The following is a 21,368-nucleotide window of genomic DNA, read 5'->3' as shown; positions in this document are numbered from 1 at the left end:
CTGGCATCCAGCAGGCTCTGAAGGACGGTCGCTATTATTGTTCATTTTAGTCCTGAAATGAACAGGAGCTCTCAAAGCGCTTACCTAAGGAAGATGTCTAAGACCATTGCAGTTTGCAGGGTTTGGGTTATGGTAACTGTTTTATGTGCCTCCCCAGAAAGGAAACAAAGTATCTGGTCAGCGGGGAAGGTTTCCACCTGTGCATCCTGTTTACCAGCGAGCCTGCCGGCCCCTGTGGCAATCCACCCATTGTGTTTCCATCAGTGTAACTGCATGTGGGAGGCTCCTCTGCACTCTCAGTCCTTGAAACATCCCCCACAGGGCCTCCCCAATTAGGCAACGATAAAGCCATTGGTGTGGTCAGATCCCTCCTGGGACAGGATGTTAACCCTCAGCAGCTCCTGAACCATGGGAGCTGGTCCCTGTCAATGTCACAGAAACAGAACAAGAGGAGGCTTCAAAGAAATCAGTTGCCCGCGCTCCCTGATTGCAACCAGGCCTTATCTAGTGCCTTTTAAAAATGGCCCTGACCCTTTCTTCTTATTTATTAAATTATTTATTTATTTATTTATTTATTTATTTATTTATTTATTTATTTTGAGACAGGGTCTTGCTCTGCGGCCCAGGCTGGAGTGCAAGTGACTCGATCTCTGCTCATTGCAACCTCCGCCTCCCAGATTCAAGCGATTCTCCTGCCTCAGCCTCCCAGTAGCTGCAATTACAGGTGCCTGCCACCACACCCGGCTAATTTCTGTATTTTTAGTAGAGACAGGGTTTTCCCATGTTGGCCAGGCTGGTCTCCAACTCTCTGGCCTCAAGTGATCTGGCCGCCTCAGCCTCCCAAAGTGCTGGGATTACAGGCCTGAGTTCCTGTGCTCGGTCTCTTATTACTTTTTAAAATGAGACAAGGCCCCACTCTGGTTTTGCCACGTTGCACAGGCTGGAGTGCAGTGGTGCGATCACGGCTCACTGCAGCCTCAACTTCCTGGGCTCAGCTGATTCTCCCAACTCAGCCTTTCAAGTAGCTGGTACTACAGGCACTCACCACCACGCCTGGCTAATTTTTGTATTTTTTGTAGAGTCGGGGGGTGGTGTCTTGCCATATTGCCCAAGCTGGGCTCGAACTCCTGGGCTCAAGCGATCCGCCCACCTCGACCACCCCAAATGCTGGGACTACAGGCATGAGCCACCGTGCCTGGGCCCTGACCTCTTCTTCAGGGTAACAGATATCGGCTAGGATCTGCTGTGGCTTCTACGTTCCCTTAAGCAAAGAGACGTGCTTCTTCAAGGGGAGAGGAGAAAAAATAGATTTCATCCCAAAGCCAGTATAAGCACCCCAAGAGAGGTCAATAAAGTCTCAATTTGGAGGTGAGGAAAGCCTTTATTGGCACCCAGGACATTGGTGTTGAGATTAGAGGACAGACTAGCGGGGTTTTGACACACACAAACAAAGGATGGTGTCTTAGGCACATGGCACAGCAAAGAAAAAGGCTTGCAGGCTGTAACTATGGGACATATTCAAGCTGTCCTAAGCAGTTCCTTTTGTCTGAAATATCATGATAAAGAAAATAATACATAATAGTAATAACGAACATTCTTTATATGCTTGAAACCACTTTTATAAAAATCACAGTAATAAGGGTAATTTAACATAATTGGCTGGGCGCGGTGGCTCACGCCTGTAATCTCAACACTTTGGGAGGCTGAGGCGGGCGGATCACTTGAGGTCAGGGGTTCAAGACCAACCTGGCCAACATGGTGAAACCTTGTCTCTACTAAAGATAGAAAAATAAGCCAAGCATGGTCGTGCACGCCTGTAGTCCCTGCTACTCTGGAGGCTGAGGCACTAGAATTGCTTGAACCGGGGGGCAGGGGCTGCAGTGAGCTGAGATCAAGCCACTGCACTCAAGCCTGGGCAACAGAGTGAGACTCTGTCTCAAAAATACAAATTTAATATGATTGACTCTATCTTGTTTTCACTATGCTAAATTGTTTTTCTTTATTTTTGTATAGAGGCCACAGTACTCTTTTTTTTTTAGAAAATGAATTTTTTTGTTATTGTTTAATAATTAAAACCAGCCAGATGTGGTGGCTTAAGCCTGTAATTCCAACACTTTGGGAGGCTGAGGTATGAGGATCACTTGAGGCCAGGAGTTCGAGTCCTGCCTGGGCAACAAAGTGAGACACCATCTCTATAAAAAATTTTTTAAATTAGCTGGGCATGGTGGTGCATGCCTGTAGTCCCAGCAACTCAGGAGGCTGAAGCGAGAGGATCAGTTAAGCCCAGGAATTTGAGGCTACAGTGAGCTATGATTATACTATTGCATTCCAGTCTGGGTGACAGAGTGAGACCTTGTCTCTAATAAATTAAAATTAATAAAAATTTTAAAATTGACAGAAAGTCTTACAAGTCTATAAGATCTACTTCTGTTATGTCTATGTTTATATGTGCCATGAATACATAATATTTCGCTACTGAAATATATTTTCGAAAGCTCTAATCAGTTGACTTAACCACTTAAATTGAATATTTTATCAAAAAATAAAAACTTTAAATATCTTTTAGTTCACATGACTTTAATAATCTTTAGTAAATAAAGACAGTTTTTCAATTATTAGTAAAATAAAAACATCTTCAGAATGTGAACATTTGGTGTAAATTAGACAAGTCTGGTATTGTCTTTACTAAGAACTTTCAGGTCCTAAACTACTTTTATAAATTTTTTTCTTAGACTGGGACTCACTCTGTTGCCCAGGCTGGAGTACAGTGGCATGCTCACTGCAGCCTCAACCTCCCTGGGCTCAGGTGATCCTTCCACCTCAGCCTTCCAAGTAGTTGGGACTATAAGCACGTACCACCATGTCTGGCTCATTTTTGTATTTTTAGTGGAGATCGGGTTTTACCATGTTGGCCAGGCTGGTCTTTAACTCCTAGGCTCAAGGCATCCACCAGCCTCTGCTCCCAAAGTGCTAGAACTACAAGCATGAGCCACCATGCCTGGCCCTTCTATAATATTTTAAATAATTGTTGGACTTGTCTATTTTAAAGCCCTTAGATTGTAGATAAGGCCTGGGGATGTGTAGAATTAACCATGTCCCCTGCCTATCCTAAAAAGCATCATATATTATTGACATATATTATTACTGTCCTAGACTCTGTACCTGGTACATAATTAAAATTGCCTACCTCCTTAGTTTTTCATTAAAAATAAAAGTTAGTAATGGCTGGGTGCAGTGGGTCACACCTGTAATCCCAGCATTTTGGGAGGCCAAGGCGGACAGATCACCTGAGGTCAGCAGTTTGAGACCAGCCTGGCCAACATGGCAAAACCCTGTCTCTACAAAAAATACAAAAATTAGCTGGGCATGCATGGTGGTGCACACCTGTAGTCTGAGGTACTCGGGAGGCTGAGGCAAGAGAATTGCTTGAACCCGAGAGGCAGAGACTGCCTAAGAGTTAACATTATAATATATGTCATTAAAACTACTAAAGGAACAATTTTACATACAAAGGTAAAATTTAGTTTTTTAAACAAAATTTTCATGTAATATTAAAAAAAAATAGTAAAAAAATTTTTCTTTGCAGGAGAGACAGATTCAGTTAGCCTCATACTGTCTTTATTGGGTCTTGTTTAAAACACTGAATCTCCCATCTGTTAAAAAATAAGTCTTTGCCTCTTGAAAATTTTTGAGTTATCGGCTGGGCGCGGTGGCTCACACCTGTAATCCCAACACTTTGGGAGGCCAAGGCAGGTGGGTCCCTTGAGGTCGGGAGTTCGAGACCACCCTGGCCAACATAGTGAAACCCCATCTCTACTAGAAGTACAATAATTTGCTGGGCATGGTTGTGGGCACCTGTAATTCCAGCTACTCAGGAGGCTGAGGCAGGAGGATTGCTTGAACCCAGGAGGTGGAGGTTGCAGCGAGCCACTATCACGCCACTGTACTCCAGACTGAGCGACAGAGAGAGACCCTGTCTCAAAAAAAAAAAAAAGTTGAAATCATACAAAGTACTTTTGGCCGGGTGCGGTGGCTCACGCCTGTAATCCCAGCACTTTGGGAGGCCGAGGCAGGCGGATCACCTGAGGTCAGGGGTTTGAGACCAGCTTGGCCAACATGGTGAAACCCCATCTCTACTAAAAATACAAAAAGTAGCTGGGTGTGGTGGCGGCTGTCTATAATCCCAGCTACTTGGGAGACTGAGGCAGGAGAATTGGTTGAACCTGGGAGGCGAAGGTTGCAGTGAGCTGAGATCACGCCATTGCACTCCAGCCTGGGCGACAGAGTGAGACCCTGCAAAAAAAAAATAAAAAGGTAATTTCTTCAACCACAATGGAATAAAACTAGAAATCAACAAGAGAAAGAAAATTTTTAGATTCACAAATATACGATTATGTAGAAATTAACATAAACAATGAGTAAAATAAGACATCATAAAAAAAATTTTAAATATTTTGAGATGAATGAAAAAGCAGTACAACTTACCAAAACTTATGAGATGCAGCAAAGACAATGCTCAGAGGGAAATTTATAGCTGTAAACACCTACATCAAAAATGAAAGAGGGCGGGCACGGTGGCTCACGCTTGTAATCCCAGCACTTTGGGAGGCTGAGGCGGGTGGATCACCTGAGGTCAGGAGTTCAAGACCAGCCTGGCCAACATGGAGAAACCCCATCTCCACTAAAAAGACAAAATTAGCTGGGCATGGTGGCACATGCCTGTAGTCCTTGCTACTTAGGAGGCTGAGGCAGGTGGATCACTCGAACCCGTGAGGCAAAGGTTGTGGTGAGCTGAGATCGTGCCATTGCACTCCAGCCTAGGCAACAAGAGTGAAACTCCATCTCAAAAAAAAAAAAAAAATGAACACTTGAGGCCAGGAGTTTGAGACCAGCCTCAGTAATATAGCGAGATCCTATCTGTATGAAAAATACAAATAAAAAATCTAGCCAGGCATCGTGGCACATGCCTGTGATCTCAGCTACTTGGGAGGCTGAGGCAGGAGGATCACTTGAGCCCAGGAGTTTGAGGCTACAGTGAGCCATGATTGCACCACTACACTCCAGCTTGGACAACAGAGCAAGACCTTGTCTCAAGCAAAAAAATAAAGACAGATCTCAAATAAATAATACATTCTTCCACCTTATAGGATTAGAAAAAGATCAAACTATGCCGAAAGCAAGCAGCAGCAAAAAAACAATAAAAATTACCGTGAAGATAAATAAAATATAGTATTCTATAAAAGCAATAGAGTCAACAAAACCAAAAACTGGTTCTTTTACAAATCAGCAAAATTGCTAAACTTTTGGAAATACTGATCCCCCCAAAAGAAGAATGGAGATGACCCAAACCACTAAAATCAGGAACCAAAGATTACTACAACCCTTACAAAAATAAAAGATTATAAGAGAATGCTATAAACAATGACATGTCAATTAATTGAATACACCTGGATGAAATGTACAAATTTCTAGAAACACACAAATTACCAAGACTAACCCAAGAAAAACTAGGAAGTCAGAATAGATCTATAACAAGGAAAGAGATGGAATTGGTAACAATTTTTTAAAGTTCTGTAAGGAAAAGCTCAGGACCCGATGGCTCCATTGGTGAATTCTACCAGGTATTTGAATAATTAAGGCCAATTCTTATTAAAATCTTCCCAAAACTAGAAGAGGAGGCAGCATTTCTGACCCATTCTATGAGGCCAGCATTACCCTGATACCAAAGCCACACAATGACATTACAGGAAAAGAAAACTATAGACCAATGTCCCTTATAAATATAGATGCAGAAATCCTAAAGAAAATACTAGCAAATCAAATCCAGCAGCATAGAAACATATTATACATATGTGTTAACAGATGAGACTTATCCCAAGAATGTAAGGGTGATTCATTATAAGAAAATCAGGGCAGGGCGCGGTGGCTCACAGCTGTAGTCCCAGCTACTTGGCATGCTGAGGTGAGAGAATCGCTTGAGCTGGGGAGGTTGAGGCTGCGGTGAACCATGTTTGCGCCACTGCACCCCACCCTGGGTGACAAAGTGAGACCCTGTCTCAAAAAAGAAAAAACTCAGCCAGGCACAGTGGTTCACGCCTGTATTTCCAGCACTTTTGGCAGGCCGAGGCAGGTGGAACATTTGAGGTAAAGAGTTCAAGATCAGCCTGGCCAACACGGTGAAACCCCATCTCTAGTAAAAATACAAAAAATAAAAATAAATTAGCTGGGCGTGGTGACACACGCCTTTAATGCCAGGTGTTAGGGAGGCTGAAGTAGGAAAATTGCTTGAACCCAGGAGATGGAGGTTGCAGTGAGCCGAGATCATGCCACTGCACTCCAGCCTGGGAGACTGAGTGAGACTCCATCTCAAAATAAATAAATAAATAAATAAATAAATAAATGTTATTCACGACATTAATAGAATTAAGGGATAATGTAGAAAACAGCCTTTGACAAAACCCAACACCTTTTCAGGATTTAAAAACAAAACAAAACAACAACAACAACAACAACAACAACAAAGAATACTGAAATAATAAAGACCAGAAGAGAACTTCTTCAACAGGATAAAGGGCATATATAAAAAACTTACACCAGGCCAGGTATGGTGACTCACTCCTGTAACCCCAGTACTTTGGGAAGATTGCTTGAGCCTAGAAGTTTGAGACCAGCCTGGGCAACATAGTGAGACGCTGGCTCTATTTATTTATTTATTTATTTATATTTATTTTTTGAGACGGAGTCTCGCTCTGTCACTCAGGCTGGAGTGCAGTGGCATGATCTCCTCTCACTGCAAGCTCCGCCTCCTGGGTTCAGGCCATTCTCCTGCCTCAGCCTCCCGAGTATCTGGGACTACAGGCGCCCGCCACCACGCCCGGCTAATTTTTTTTTTGTATTTTAGTAGAGATGGGGCTTCACTGTGTTAACCAGGATGGTCTCTATCTCCTTGACCTCGTGATCCGCCTGCCTCGGCCTCCCAAAGTGCTGGGATTACAGGCTGAGCCAGCGTGCCCGGCCCGCTGTTTCTATGTATAGAAAGAAAGAAAAAGAAGGAAGAGAGAAAGAAAGAGAGAAAGAAGGAAGGAAGGAAGGAAAGAAGGAAGGAAGGAAGGAAGGAAGGAAGGAGAAAGAAAGAAAGGAAGAGACTCACACCATATGCAACAGTGAAAGGCTTACAAATTTAAAGATTTCCCCACAAAGACGAGGAACAACACAAGAATGCCTGCTTTTACCACCTCTTGTCGACATTGCACTTTAATGTTTTATTGATTGACTGATCTATTTTTACTGATATATGAATGGATTTTTTTTCTTTTTTTATTATACTTTAAGTTCTACGACACATGTGCACGACGTGCAGGTTTGTAACATAGGTATACATGTGCTATGTTGGTTTGCTGCACCCATCACCTCGACATTTACATTAGGTATTTGTCCTAATGCTCTCCCTCCCGCCCCCACTACCCCCAACAGGCCCCAGTGTGTGAAGTTCCCTGCCCTGTGTCCATGTGTTTTCATTGTTCAGTTCCCACCTATGAGTGAAACATGTGGTGGTTGGTTTTCTGACCTTGTCATAGTTTGCTAAGAATGATGGTTTCCAGCTGCATCCATGTCCTTGCAAAGGACATGAACTCATCCTTTTTTATGGCTGCATAGTATTCCGTGGTGTAGATGTGCCACATTCTCTTAATCCAGTCTATCATTAATGGAGATTTGGGTGGCTCCAAGTCTTTGCTATTGTGAAGAGTGCCACAATAAACATATGTGTGCATGTGTCTTCATAGTAGCATGATTTATAATCCTTTGGGTATATACCCAGTGAAGGGATTGCTGGGTCAAATGGTATTTCTGGTTCTAGATCCTTGAGGAATAGCCACACAGTGTGTGGCTATTGAGCAGATTGTTTGAACTAATTTACACTCCCACCAACAGTGTAAAAGCATTCCTATTTCTCCACACCCTCTCCAGCATCTGTCATTTCCTCACTTTTTAATGATCGCCGTTCGAACTGGCGTGAGATGGTATCTCATTGTGGTTTTGATTTGCATTTCTCTGATGACCAGTGATGAGTATTTTTTCATGTGTCTGTTGGCTGCATAAATGTCTTCTTTTGAGAAGTGTCTGTTCATATCCTTTGCCCACTTTTTGATGGGGTTGTTTGTTTTTTCTTGTAAATTTGTTTAAGTTCTTTGTAGATTCTGAATACTAGCCCTTTGTCAGATAGGCAGATTGCAAAAGTTTTCTCCCAATCTGTAGGTTGCCTGTTCAGTCTGATGATAGTTGCTGACCAGGCTGCAGCATCACAGGTTGATCTTGGACTGCTTCGCTAGCAGTGACCAAGGCTCTGTGGGCGTGCAACCTGCTGAGCCAGGAATGGGAGGGAATCTCCTGGTCTGCCAGTTGCTAAAACCGTGGGAAAAGCACAGTATTTGGATGGAAGTGTACCGTTCCTCCAGGTGCAGTCTGTCACGGCTTCCCTTGCCTAGGAAAGGGAAATCCCCTGAACGCTTGCACTTCCTGGGAGAGGTGACACCCCGCCCTGCTTCAGCTCACCTTCTGTGGGCTGCACCCACTGTCCAACCAGTCCCAATGAGATGAACCAGTTACCTCAGTTGGAAATGCAGAAATCACCTGTCTTCTGTGTTGATCTCACTGGGAGGTACAGACCGGAGCTGTTCCTATTTGGCCATCTTGGAAATGACACATCTATTTTTATTTATTTATTTTTGGAGACCGCTTCTCTCTCTGTCACCCAAGCTAGAATGCAGTGGCACGATCTCAGCTCACTGTGGCCTCTGCCTCCTGGGTTCAAGCAATTCTCCTGCCTCAGCCTCCCAAGTAGCTGGGACTACAGGTGTGGGCCACCATGCCCAGGTAATTTTTGTATTTTTAGTAGACACAGGGTTTCACCATTTTGGCCAGGCTGGTCTCGAACTCCTCACCTCAGGTGATCTGTCCACCTCAGCTTCCCAAAGTGCTGAAATTACAAGTGTGAGCCACTGTGCCTGGCTGAACATTGCCCTTTAATGTTTTAAAATGTAGGTTTTATTATTATCTACCTATGCTGAGGCCAACAAATTAGGAGACAACTGTCATTGAAAAGGTAGTTTGCAGCTGGGTGTGGTTGCTCACGCCTGTAATCCCAGCACCTTGGGAGGCCGAGGTGGGTGGATCACTTGAGGTCATGAGTTCTAGACCAGCCTGGCCAACATGGTGAAAGCCCGTCTCTAGTAAAAAATACAAAAATTAGCTGGGCGTGGTGGGGGCACCTGTAGTCCCAGCTACTTGGGAGGCTGAGGCAGGAGAATCACTTGAACCCGGGAGGCAGAGTTTGCTGTGAGCCAAGAGCATGCCACTGCACTCCAGCCTGGGCGACAGAGCAAGACTCCATCTCAAAAAAAAAAAAAAGAAGAAGATCAACGCATAAACATCAGCCACATTTCCATAAACTAGCAATAAACAATCAGAAAGTAAAATTAAGAAAACAATTTCCCTTCCAATAGAATAAAAATAAATAAATTTAACCAAGTAGGAGTAACACTAGTGCCCTGAAAACTACAAAACGTGGCTGAAAGCAATTACGAAGACCTAAATAAACAGAAAGACGACGTCACATGTTGATATGGTTTGGCTCTTTGTCCCCACCCAAATCTCATCTTGAATTGTACTGCCGTGATTCCCACGTGTTGTGGAAGAGACCCGGTGGGAGATAATTGAATCATAGGAGCAGTTTTTCCCGTACTGTTCTTGTGGTAGTGAATAAGTCTGACAAGATCTGATGGTTTTATAAGGAGAAACCTGTTTCACTTGGCTCTCATTCTCTCTCTTGCCACCGCCATGTAAAAAATGCCTTTCGCCTTCCACCATGATTGTGAGGCCTCCCTAGCCACGTGGAACTGTAAGACCATTAAACCGCTTTCTTTTGTAAACTCCCCAGTCTTGGGTATGTCTTTATCAGTAGCACGAAAACAGACTAATACACGTGTTTATGAATTAGAAGACTTAATATTGTTAAGATGATAATACTATCCCAAAGTGATCTATGGACTTGATATAATCCCTATGAAAATCCCAATGTCCTTGTTTGCAGACCTGGAAAATTCAAACCTAATATTCACATGGTATTGCACCCAAGGGCCAATCTTGAAAAATGAGCAGAGTTGGAAGACTCACACTTGGTGATTTCAGAATTTACTACAAAGCCACAATACTCAAAAGGTGTGATACTGGTATGAGGATAGGCATATAGATTAGTGGAATAGAATTGAAAGTCTGGAAATGACCCATACATCTATAGTCAATTGATTTTTTATTTTGAGACAGGATTTTGCTCTGTTGCCCTGGCTGGAGTGCAGTGGCGCAATCACAGTTCATTGTAACCACTACCTCCTGGGCTCAAGCAATCCTCCCACCTCAGCCTCCCACATAGCTAGTAGCTGGGAGTATAGGCACGTGCCACAACACCTGGCTAATGTTTTTTGTTTTTAGTAGAGATGAAGTCTCGCCATGTTGCTGAAGCTGGTCTCAAACTCCTGGGCTCAAGCATTCCTCTCACCTTGACCTCCCAAAGTGCTGGGATTACAGGCGTGACCCACTGTACCCAGTGTGGTCAGTTAGCTTTTTGTTGTTGTTTGTTCGTTTGTTTGTTTTCAAGATGGAGTCTTGCTCTGTCACCCAGGCTGGAGTGCAGTGTCGAATTCTTGGCTCACTGCAACCTCCACCTCCTGGATTCAAGCAATTCTCCTGCCTCAGCCTCTTGAGTAGCTGGGACTACAGGCACCCACCACCACGCCTGGCTAAGTTTTGTATTGTTAGTACAGATGGGCTTTCACCATGTTGGCCAGTCTGATCTTGAACTCCTGACCTCAGGTGATCCACCCACCTCGGCCTCTCAAAGTGCTGGGATTACAGGTGTGAGCCACCATGCCCAGCCAGTGAATTGGCTTTTGACAAGCGTGCCAAGGCCATTCAATAGGCGAAAGAACAGTTTCCCTCTCTCTTTTTTTTTTAAATTTCAATAGATTTTGGGGTACAAGTGGGTTTGGGTTACATAGATGAATTATATAGCGGTAAATTTTGAGATTTTAATGTACCCATCATCACCCAAGTAGTTACACATGTACCCAACATGTAGTTTTCATCCATACCCTCCTCTCATCCTCCCCCTTCTGAGACTCCGAAGTCCTTTATATCACTCTGTATGCCTTTGGGTACTCAAAGCTTACCTCCTACTTATAAGTGAGAACATACAATATTTGGTTTTCCATTCCTGAGTTACTTCACTTAGATTAATGGCCTCCAGCTCCATCCAAGTTGCTGAAAAAGACATATTTTTTTTCTTTTATTTGAGATGGAGTCTTGTTCTGTCATCCAGGCTGGAGTGCAGTGGCATAATCTCGGCTCACGCAACCTCCACCTCCCGGGTTCAAGCAATTCTCCTGTCTCGGCCTCCCAAGTAGCTGGGACTACAGGTGCACACCACCATGCCTGGCTAATTTTTACACTTTTAGTAGAGACAGGGTCTCGCCATGTTGGCCAGGCTGGCCTTGAACTCCTGACTTCTGGTGATCCACCCACCTTGGCCTCCCAAAGTGCTAGGATTATAGGCATGAGCCACCGTGCCCAGCCTAAAAGACATAATTTCATAGAACAGTCTCTTCAACAAATGACCCTGGGACCATGAGATATCCACATGCAAAAGAATGAAATTGGACTTTGAACTCATGCCATAATATTAACATCTAAATTATAAAAGTTAAAACTATAAAATACTTAAAAGAGAGCCTAGAGGGAAATCTTCATTATCTTTGGCTTGGCAATGGTTTCTTAAATATGACACCAAAAACACAAGTAACAACAGCAAGGTTGAGAAACTAGACTTCATCAAAATTAAAACCTTTTATGCATCAAAGAACAGTATCGAAGGAGAGAAAAGGCAGTTCACAGAATGAGAGAAAATATTTGTCAATCACATATTTGATAAGGCTCTACTATCCGGAATATGTAAAGAACTTTACAACTCAACAACAAAAAAAGCAAAGCACCCAGTTTTTAAAAATGGGCCCCGGATTTGAAGACATTTCTCCAAAGAAGATATACAAATGGCCAACAAGCACGTGAACAGATGCTCAACATCATTCGTTATTAGGGAAATGCAAATAAAAACCACAAAGAGATGCCACTTCACATACAATAGAATGGTTATAATTTTTAAAAATGGAAAATTACAGCCAGGCGCCATGGCTCACGAGGTCAGGAGTTCAAGACAAGCCTGGCCAAGATGGTGAAACCCCATCTCTACTACAAATACAAAAAAATCATCCAGGCACAGTGGCAGGCCCCTGTAATCCCAGCTACTCAGGAGGCTGAGGCAGGAGAATCGCTTGAACCCGGGGGGCAGAGGTTGCAATGAGCCGAGATCATGCCACTGCACTCCAGCCTGGGCGACAGAGTGAGACTCTGTGTCAAAAAAAAAAAAAAAAAAAAAAAGGAAAATTACAAGCCTGATGGGGATATGGAGAAACTGGAAGCCTTGTACATTGCTGCTAGGAATGTAAAATGGTACAGCCTCTATGGAAAACAGTTTGGCAGTTCCTCAAAAAGTTGAACATAGAATTACAATATGACCCAGCAATTTAATGCCTGGGTGTATACTAGTATACAGGTGTTCAAACATTAACTGGCACACAAATGCTCATAGCAGCACTATTCGTAACGGTCCATAAAGTGGAAACAAATAAAATGCCCATCAATTAACGACTGCATAAATAATATTTAGTTTATCTATGCAATGGAATATCATTCAGACATGAAAAGGAAGAAAATACTGATGCATGCTACAACTGGGATGAACCTTGAAAACATCATGCTACAAAAAAGAACCCCAGTCAGGCGCAGTGGCTCATACCGGTAATCCTAGCACTTTGGGAGGCCGAGTTGGGCAGATTGCTTGAGCTCAGGAGTTCCAGACCAGCCCAGGCACCATGGCAACAGCACGTTTCCACAAAAAAATACAAAAATTAGCCAGGGGTGCTGGTGCACACCTGTAGTCCCAGCTACTTGGGAGGCTGAGGTGGCAGGATCTCTTCAACCTGGGAGGTCAAGGCTGTAGTGAGCCATGATATGAAAGAAAAGAAGAAAGAAAAAGAAAAAGAAAGGAAGAAAGAAAAGAAAGAAGAAAGAAAGAAAGAAAGAAAGAAAAGAAAGAAAGAAGGAAGGAAAGAAAGAAAAAAGAAAGCAAGAAAGAAAGGGAGAGGAAGGAAACAGACACAGACACAAAAGACCACATATTGTATGAATATATTTATATGGGATGAAACACACGGAATAAGCAAAGCCGGAGAGACAGGAAGTAGATTGTGGTTCTCAGGGCCTAGGAGGAGGGGCGGAATGGAGAATGTTTGCTTAATGGTTATGTTTTTTTGTTTTTTGTTTTTGCTTTTTGTTTTTTGTCTTTTGTTTTGCTGTGGTAAAAATGTTCTAGATAGTGATGATAGCTGTGGAACATTGTGAATGTGACAAAAAACAGTGAACTATTCACTTTAAATGGTGAATTTTTTTTTTTTTTTTTTGAGACAGGGTATCACTCTGTCACCCACGCTGAAGTACAGTGATCATAGCGCACTTCAGCCTCCTGGGCCCAAGTGATCCTCCTGCCTCAGCCTCCCTAGTGGCTGGAACTACAGGCACACACCACCATGCCTGGCCCCAAAGGGTGATTTTAAAAAATGTTTTGTGAATCTTACCTCAAAAAAAGAAAGAAGGCCGGGCGTGGTGGCTCACGCCTGTAATCCCAACACTTTCGGAGGCCGAGGTAGGCGGATCACCTAACGTCAGGGGTTCAAGACCAGCCTGGCCAAAATGGTAAAACCCCATCTCTACTAAAAAATACAAAAATCAGCCAGGCGTGGTGATGGGTGCCTGTAATCCCAGCTACTTAGGAGGCTGAGGCAGGGAGAATTGCTTGAACCCAGAGGCAGAGGTTGCAGTGAGCCAAGATCGTGCCACTGCACTCCAGCCTGAACGACAAAGCTAGACCCTGTCTCAGAAAAAAGAAAAAAAAAAGAAGGAAGGAAAGAAAAAAGAAAGAGAGAGAGAAAGAAAGAAAGAGAGAAAGAAAGAAAGAAAGGAAAAGAAAAAAAGAAAAAAGAAAGAAAAGAAAGGAAATGTAACTCAAATCAGGCTAATGAGATACGAGGAAAGTTTTGTTAAATCTTTCCGAGGAAGTTCTTCCTGGCGCTCTGGCAGAGATCCTGGAATTCGTTCTATTTTCTCCTCTGAACATTGTAATCCTTGAATATAAGGCCTCAAACAGTGGTGATCATCCCACCAACCCTTAAAAAAATGGTGCCTGTCTTTCGTCCTCACGAAATGGGCACTTGACCAAAATTTAAGTTGCCAGACATTTAAGTTGCCTTCAACACTGCATTTGGCCTATTTTGTTCTTTTTGGGTCTTTCAGGAAATTTTCCAGCTGGCATATGAACACAGATAACATATTTGGTAAATGCAAAAAAAAAAAAAAAAAAAAAAAAAAAAAAAAGAGCTGGCACCAATTTCAAGAGGATATAACAAGACTCCAGGAACTGGACCTACTCTCTCTGATTCCATCACTGTTCATTCTCATCAATCATTGGGCCACAGTGTGGTGGGGCGCAGGGGCCGCATGATTGAACCAAGGACCCCTGGATGCCACCTGAACAGCTGTGCAGCGTGGTTTGAGATATGGTGAGCCTCATGGTTTCTTACCCTTGTTTTGCTTTGCAGCTGGAATGCTCCCATCTAAACAACCCATCCCTACTGGCAATTGTGCTGCGGTTAATCCTTTAGGGGTAACGGCAGTTTTGGAATTGGACAGACTTGAGGTTGCACTCTCAGCTCTCCTACTTAGCAAGATGCTCCACCTGTCAATTGAAAACATGATCTATCCTGCGATATCCTAAGAAACCACATGTGTTCAAAGAACAAAGAACATATAACTGTTTCTGCAGAAGGGATGCAGCAGAGACGACTGACTGCCTACACAACTTCTCTGTTCCCAACAGAAACTTCTCTATTTTTTTTTAGACAGAGTATCACTCTGTTGCCCAGGCTGGATTGCAATGATGCAATCTTGGCTCACTGCAACCTCCACCTCCCAGGTTCAAGCAATTCTCCTGTCTCAGCCTTCAGAGTAGCTGGGACTATAGGCACATGCCACCACACCTGGCTAATTTTTGTATTTTTAGTAGAGGCGGGGTTTCACTATATTGGTCAGGCTGCTCTCGAACTCCTGACTTCAGGTGATCCACCCGCCTCGGCCTCCCAAAGGGCTAGGATTACAGGCGTGAGCCACCGTGCCTAGGCCCAACTAAAAGTTTTTGCTGGGAAGTGCAATGTGCCCAGCTGAAACACGGCACTTTCCAGGGTCCCTTGTGAATAGAGGTGGTCCCATGACTAAGTTCTGGACAATTAGATGTACAGGTGTCCCTCTAATCCAAGGTTGCACTTTCCATGGTTATATGGTTTGGCTGTGTCCCCACCCAAATCTCATCTTGAATTGTAGTTCCCTTAATCCCCATGTGTCATGGGAGGGACCAGGTGGAGATAACTGAATCATGGGGGCAGTTTCCCTCAACCCTCATGATAGTGAGTTAGTTCTCACAAGATCTGATGGTTTTATAAGGGGGCTCCCCAACTTCGTGGTGCTCTCATTCTTCTTCCTACTGCCATGTGAAGAAGGACATGTTTGCTTCTCCTTCTGCCAGGGCCTCCTCAGCCATGCGGAACTGTGAGTCAATTAAACCTCTTTCCTTAATAAATTACCCAGTATTGGGTATTTCTTCATAGCAGTATGAGGACAAACTAACACACATGGTTTCGGTTATCCATGGTCAACTGTGGTCCAAAAATAATGTGTAAGTTTTAAATTGTGCACCCTTCTGAGTAGTGTGATGAAATCCCCCCCAATCCCATCCACGGTGTGAATCATCCCTTTGTCCAGCAGGTCCATGCTGCAGACCCTCCCTGTCAGTTTAGTCACTTAATAGCCATATTGGTTATCAGACTGACTGCCACTGTACTGCAGTGCTTATGGGTAAGTAATCCGAATTTACTCAATAATGCCCCTGGCTGGGCTCAGTGGGTCAATGCCTGTAATCCCAGCACTTTGGCAGGCTGAGGCGGGCGGATCACTTGACGTCAAGAGTTTGAGACTAGCCTGGCCAACATGGTGAAACCTCGTCTCTACTAAAAACACAAAAACTAGCTGGGTGTGGCGCATGCCTGTAATCCCAGCTACTTGGGAGGCTGAGGCAAGAGAATCACTTGAACCCGGGAGGCAGATGTTGCAGTGAGCCGAGATTCCATCACTGCACTCCAGCCTGAAGGACACAGCTAACTCTGTCTCAAAAAAAAAAAGTAATAAAAATAACACCTCTAATGTGGAGAAGCAGTGATACTGGCATATTGTTATAATTGTTCTATTTTATTATTATAAATTACTGCTATTAATCTATTATGCCAAATTTATAAATTAAACTTTATCATAGGTATGTATGTACAGAAAAAAACAGGATATGTAGGATTCAATACTATCTGCAGTTTAAGGCATCCATTGGGGGGGTCTTAGAATGTGTGCCTGCAGATAAGGGAGTAGTGCTGATTCAGCACCCATATGCTCCCTTGCCCTACTTCCCTTCCTTGATCTCGCTGACTGAAATATAGATATAATGGCTGGAGCTCCAGCAGCCACCCTGGACCATGAGGCCAATTTAAGAATGAAAGGGGCCTGGCACAGTGGCTCACACCTGTAATCCCAGCACTTTGGGAGGCCGAGGCAGGCGAATCACTAGGTCAGGAGATTGAGACCAATCAGGAACACTGTGAAGCTCTGGACGGGAAAGTCAGGGAGGCCCCTTAGGGGAGGGTGGGAGGCCGAGGGGAGCCTCTTCTCTTCCCCTTGTTCTCCACTGTCGCAGGCAAAGCAGCAGCTGGGAGGAAGCCGGGCTCCAGACTGAAGGCATCATTACCATCGTGGTGAGCCACACGGTAGGATGAATGAGGAATTCTGGGGCCTCAGGCGTTCCCTGTTGGATTTTCCAAAGAGTGACAGCCACGCTGGAGGTACACAGGACTATGAGGGCGAATCCAAGCACCTGAGGATACAGGCTTAGATAAGCTTGGGGGGCAATAAGAGAGGTCACAGCAAACTGGTAGGCGGCCCCATGTCCAACTGGGAGCTGGTTCTGCAACATCCTGGCTGATACTGAGTATACCAGGGTCACCAGCTAGCAACGTGCCAATGTGAACAATGTGTAAAGGGCATTGCAGATCACTCCTGACCTGTAACTGTCATATAAATAATGCACAGCAAGGGCTTGAGCCAACCGAGTGTTTTCCAAAATGCAGGAAGTGCTCCAATTGTGCACATATGAGATGACTTTGGGTGTGAAGAAACAGCAGGAAATGAAATGTACTCACCAGGTAAAAAACTATCCTTTCTCCAAGTCATTTTTCAATCCCTGCTATGAAATCAAGGAGCAACTCTCTGTTGGGCCAGTAAGTCTCTAGGGTCTCTCTAATATATTTTGGTTTCTCTATTGAATAAAATAAAGGAAGAAAATGAGAGAACGTGGACACACCAGAGGGAAGGCCAGAGCTAGGTTACGTTGGAGGAACTGCTCAAAGAACCTCAGTTTAAAGCAGAAGTTGGCAAACTATCAATCACCAAAGAAAAATAAAAAGCATATGTCATGACAGGTGAAAATTACATGAAATCCAAATTTCAGTGACTACAAATAAAGTTTTAGTGAAACACAGTTGACCGGGGGCGGTGGCTCACACCTGTAATCCCAGCACTTTGGCAGGCCGAGGCAGGCAGATCACCTGAGGTCAGGAGTTGGAGACCAGCCTGGCCAACATGGCGAAACCCTGTTTCTACTAAAAATACAAAAAAATAGTGAGGTGTGGGGGTGGGCACCTGTAATCCCAGCTACTCGGGAAGCTGAGGCAGGAGAATCACTTGAACCCAGGAGGCGGAGGTTGCAGTGAGCCGAGATGGCACCATTGCACTCCAGCCTGGGTAACAAGAGCAAAACTGCATCTCAAAAAAAAAAACAAAAACAAAAAATAACACAGTCATGACTATTGTCTATGGTTATGACTATTGCGTTCATTCTGGAATGGCAGAGTTCAGTGTTCAGAAGGAAGATTACCTGGCTCACAAAGTCTCAAATACTGTGTACCGCTTGGCTCTTTAAGTTTGCCAACCCCTGGGTTGGTGGTGGGTGATAATGTAAAAATTAATACAATGGCAGAAGAATGAATGAACTCTGAAGAACATTCTTTGGAAGCCTACAAGAATGGAGTAGAAGAGGATGGGTGAGCAGAAAGGCTCACACTTGGAATGCCAGTGTTTATTTAACACACTAAGGTAAATACATATCACGTATAAAAATTGTCCTATAATACAGCCAGTGGGGGAACATAAAAATAAATGCATAACTTTTTAAAAGGTTCATCCTAATGTGGCCCTAAAATTACCTTGTGTATCCAAGAGTCTACATGGTATGTTTTGGAAAATGCCAGGTTATGGTAGCTATAAACTGTCCAGGAACATGGGAGTGTATGCGTATGTTTGCGCGTGCGTGGATTTTCGGAATTACAAAATCTGTTTGGGAGAACCGTGTTCCACTGAATTGACCTCTGTAGCCTTTCTAATATTGCTCTGTTTGATTAACAGATTCCCTTCTACACCCCGATAGGAGGAGTCTACTTTAAGACTTCACCAGGTTCCAGCCTGTCCCCTGCCTCCCCCCACCATTGCCTGGTTCCAGGCTCCCAGGGATGGCAGCTACCATCTTGGCTTTGAAGAGTGGGGACATCCGGAGGTAGCCCCGGCCATGGTGGTGGATGAAGAGGAGGTAGATGGGACCAAGGACCCAGAGGTACATGGGGGGCACCCAGACCCCTGCTGTTCTCAGGAAGCACAGGCTCAGCAGGCTGGTGGCGGCAGGTTCAGGCTCTGTCTGGTTCCAGACCTGAGGGAACACAAAGAGGACCCTTAGGATGGTACAAGGCAGGGGTCCCCAGCTCACCTGCCCGGGGGGCCAGGCAACTTTTTGGATCTTTAACATTTACACAAAAATGTGCCAAGTACTCTTTGGAATACCTACTAATTCTCAATTCCTTTCATCCTGACATTAACCCTAGGTAGTTGCAATTATATTGATTTGCAGATGAAGAAGCTGAGGACCAGAGAGGTTGAGTAACTTTGCTGACTTTACCCAGCTGAGGAGTGGAAGGGCTGGGATTTGAAACCAGGGAACTGGGCCATGTGGTCTAGGAGACCTGGGCTCCATAATCATTGCTAGGCATGGACTGTCAGTTAATCCTTATAACAACTCCAGGACGCAGACAGTACTGTCTCCATTTCAGAAACCAGCAGACTGAGGCACCAATCGGAGAACTGCCTCCCCCAGGGACACACAAATGGGAAGTGGCAAAGCTGACTCTGACCCAGGCTTATCTGACCCCAAACCTCGTTCGACTGGTGGTCTTGATGTATGATTTATTTTTATTTTTTATTATTAATTAATTTATGTTTTAGAGACAGGGTCTCACTCTGTTGCCCAGGCTGAAGTGGCACAATCAAAGCTCAACAAAGCTTCAAATTTCCTGGGCTCAAGCAATCCTCCCACCTCGGCCTCCCAGAGTGCTGGGATTACAGGCATAAGCTGCCTCACCAGGCCTGGCTAATTTTTTTTTTATGTTTTGTAGAGATGGGGGTCTCTCTATGCTGGTCTCGAACTCCTGGCCTCAAGCAATCCTCCTGCCTCAGCCTCCTAGGTACTGGGATTACAGGCAAGAGCCACCGGCCCAGCTTGATCTGTTATTTTCATCTCAGCAGGTCTGCTGGTCCTATCTAACCCTAGAAGAAATTTGAAGTTGAGTGGACGTGGCCTCTTCAATTCTCTCTCCGCTGTCTTTTTACTCCTCCTGGTTTCACAACTCACCGGCTGTGCAAACTTTAACCTCTCTGTATCTCAGTTTCCTTCCCTGCAAAAGGGGGATAACGAGACTCTACCTCTATGAGTTGTATTAAATGGATTAATAGCAGCAAAGTTCATAGCAGCATGGCACAAGGTTGGGCACAAGGCTAGGCACAGAGAAAGCCCTCAGTTCATTGCCAGTTTATTGCTTGAACTCCCTGGCCCTCGAAATGCTGGCAGTTTGCAACCCCCACCCCCACTCCATGAACTCCACTCCCTGGAGTCCTTTGCTAAGAGCAATGGAAAAAGAAACCAGAGAGGTAAGGGCTCTCCGGGGGTAGGAGGGCTTGGGGGACCCACTAGCTTTCTGCAAAGAAGGGTCAAAGCCCCTAGTAGCTGGGAGGTCTGGTGGCCCCTTAAATAGAGCTGGGCTCTCGGCTGCTGGCTTGGTGAAAGAAATCCAACCCGCTGCAGTGAGGGGGCCGGAGTAAGTCTCCTCGCTTCCCGGGTCCAGGAATTTGGGGGTCTCTCCTCTCCCCAGTATCGCAGCCCGAGAGCTCTGCAGCCAAACCAAGCCTGGAAAAGGAGAGTGGGGCGCGATGGGGGGCACTCACCCCCTGCCCCGCGCAGGGCTCAGCAGGCGCGGCCATCGGCGCCTTCTGTCGTCGTGGGTCCCAGCGTCTGTCTGTCGCTAAGTCTCTGGGCAGACTGCTCGGCCGCGATCCTGCCAGGGAAGAGGCGGGGCTGGGCTGGTCGGGCTGGGCTGGTCCGGCTGGGATTCGAGCTCCGGGATCGGGAGGCCCCGGGCAAGGTCCAGCTGCGCGGCGGGAGTGAGGCCACGGGAGGTGAAAACAGGCGAGGTGGGGGAGGGGGGAAGAGAGGCGCTCGGGGAGCTGGGACGGGCACCGGGTTGGGGGGTCCCGGAACCCCTGAAAGTTCAGTGACACCTCCATAGTTCCCTCTTCCCCCTGCAACAAGAATCACTCCAAACTTCCCAAACACTTTGGACCCAGCAATTTCCAGGAGTTCATCCTGATGAGAGAACTGAAAGGTGTGCACACGTTAGTAACAAGGAGGCCTGGTGACCGCCTAAGCGTCCAATCGCGGGGACCACCGGGTCGAGGCCGAGAGGATGGAGACCGCGTCACAGGCACCTCGCTGCTGGAATGGAGGGTGGTGGGGAGAACTTAGAAGATTATGCAATGGGCTGGCAGGGCTATACCCAGCCGCCCTGGTAAGCAGAAACTCAAGAAACCTCTAGGGTCCTGTTTTCTGGTCGTATGATCCCAGGAGTGCACATGGGCCCCTCGGGTGTCTGAACAGAAGGGCATAGGAGGGAGGGCGGCAGCCCTGCAGTCTCACTCTGCAGGTGTAGCGGTCACCTGCCAACTCCCACCCC

General features: G+C 45.2%; 1 protein-coding gene across 1 annotated transcript; it reads right to left on the bottom strand.

Moving 5' to 3' along the window:
• Window positions 1-18,373: 18,373 nt before the first annotated feature.
• Window positions 18,374-20,931, bottom strand: LOC112204142 (uncharacterized). Its single transcript, XM_024349438.3, has 2 exons — window positions 20,584-20,931; window positions 18,374-19,018 (listed from the first exon to the last, which is right to left on the bottom strand). The coding sequence occupies exons 1-2, from the start codon at window positions 20,920-20,922 to the stop codon at window positions 18,755-18,757; spliced, it is 603 nt and encodes a 200-aa protein (XP_024205206.2). The 5' UTR covers window positions 20,923-20,931; the 3' UTR covers window positions 18,374-18,754.
• Window positions 20,932-21,368: the final 437 nt, after the last annotated feature.

Source organism: Pan troglodytes, chromosome 18, assembly GCF_028858775.2.
Source record: "Pan troglodytes isolate AG18354 chromosome 18, NHGRI_mPanTro3-v2.0_pri, whole genome shotgun sequence".
In the NCBI taxonomy this organism is placed as follows: domain Eukaryota; kingdom Metazoa; phylum Chordata; class Mammalia; order Primates; family Hominidae; genus Pan; species Pan troglodytes.
Note: the sequence above shows the minus strand (reverse complement) of the source record. Positions and strands in the feature narration are given on the sequence as shown.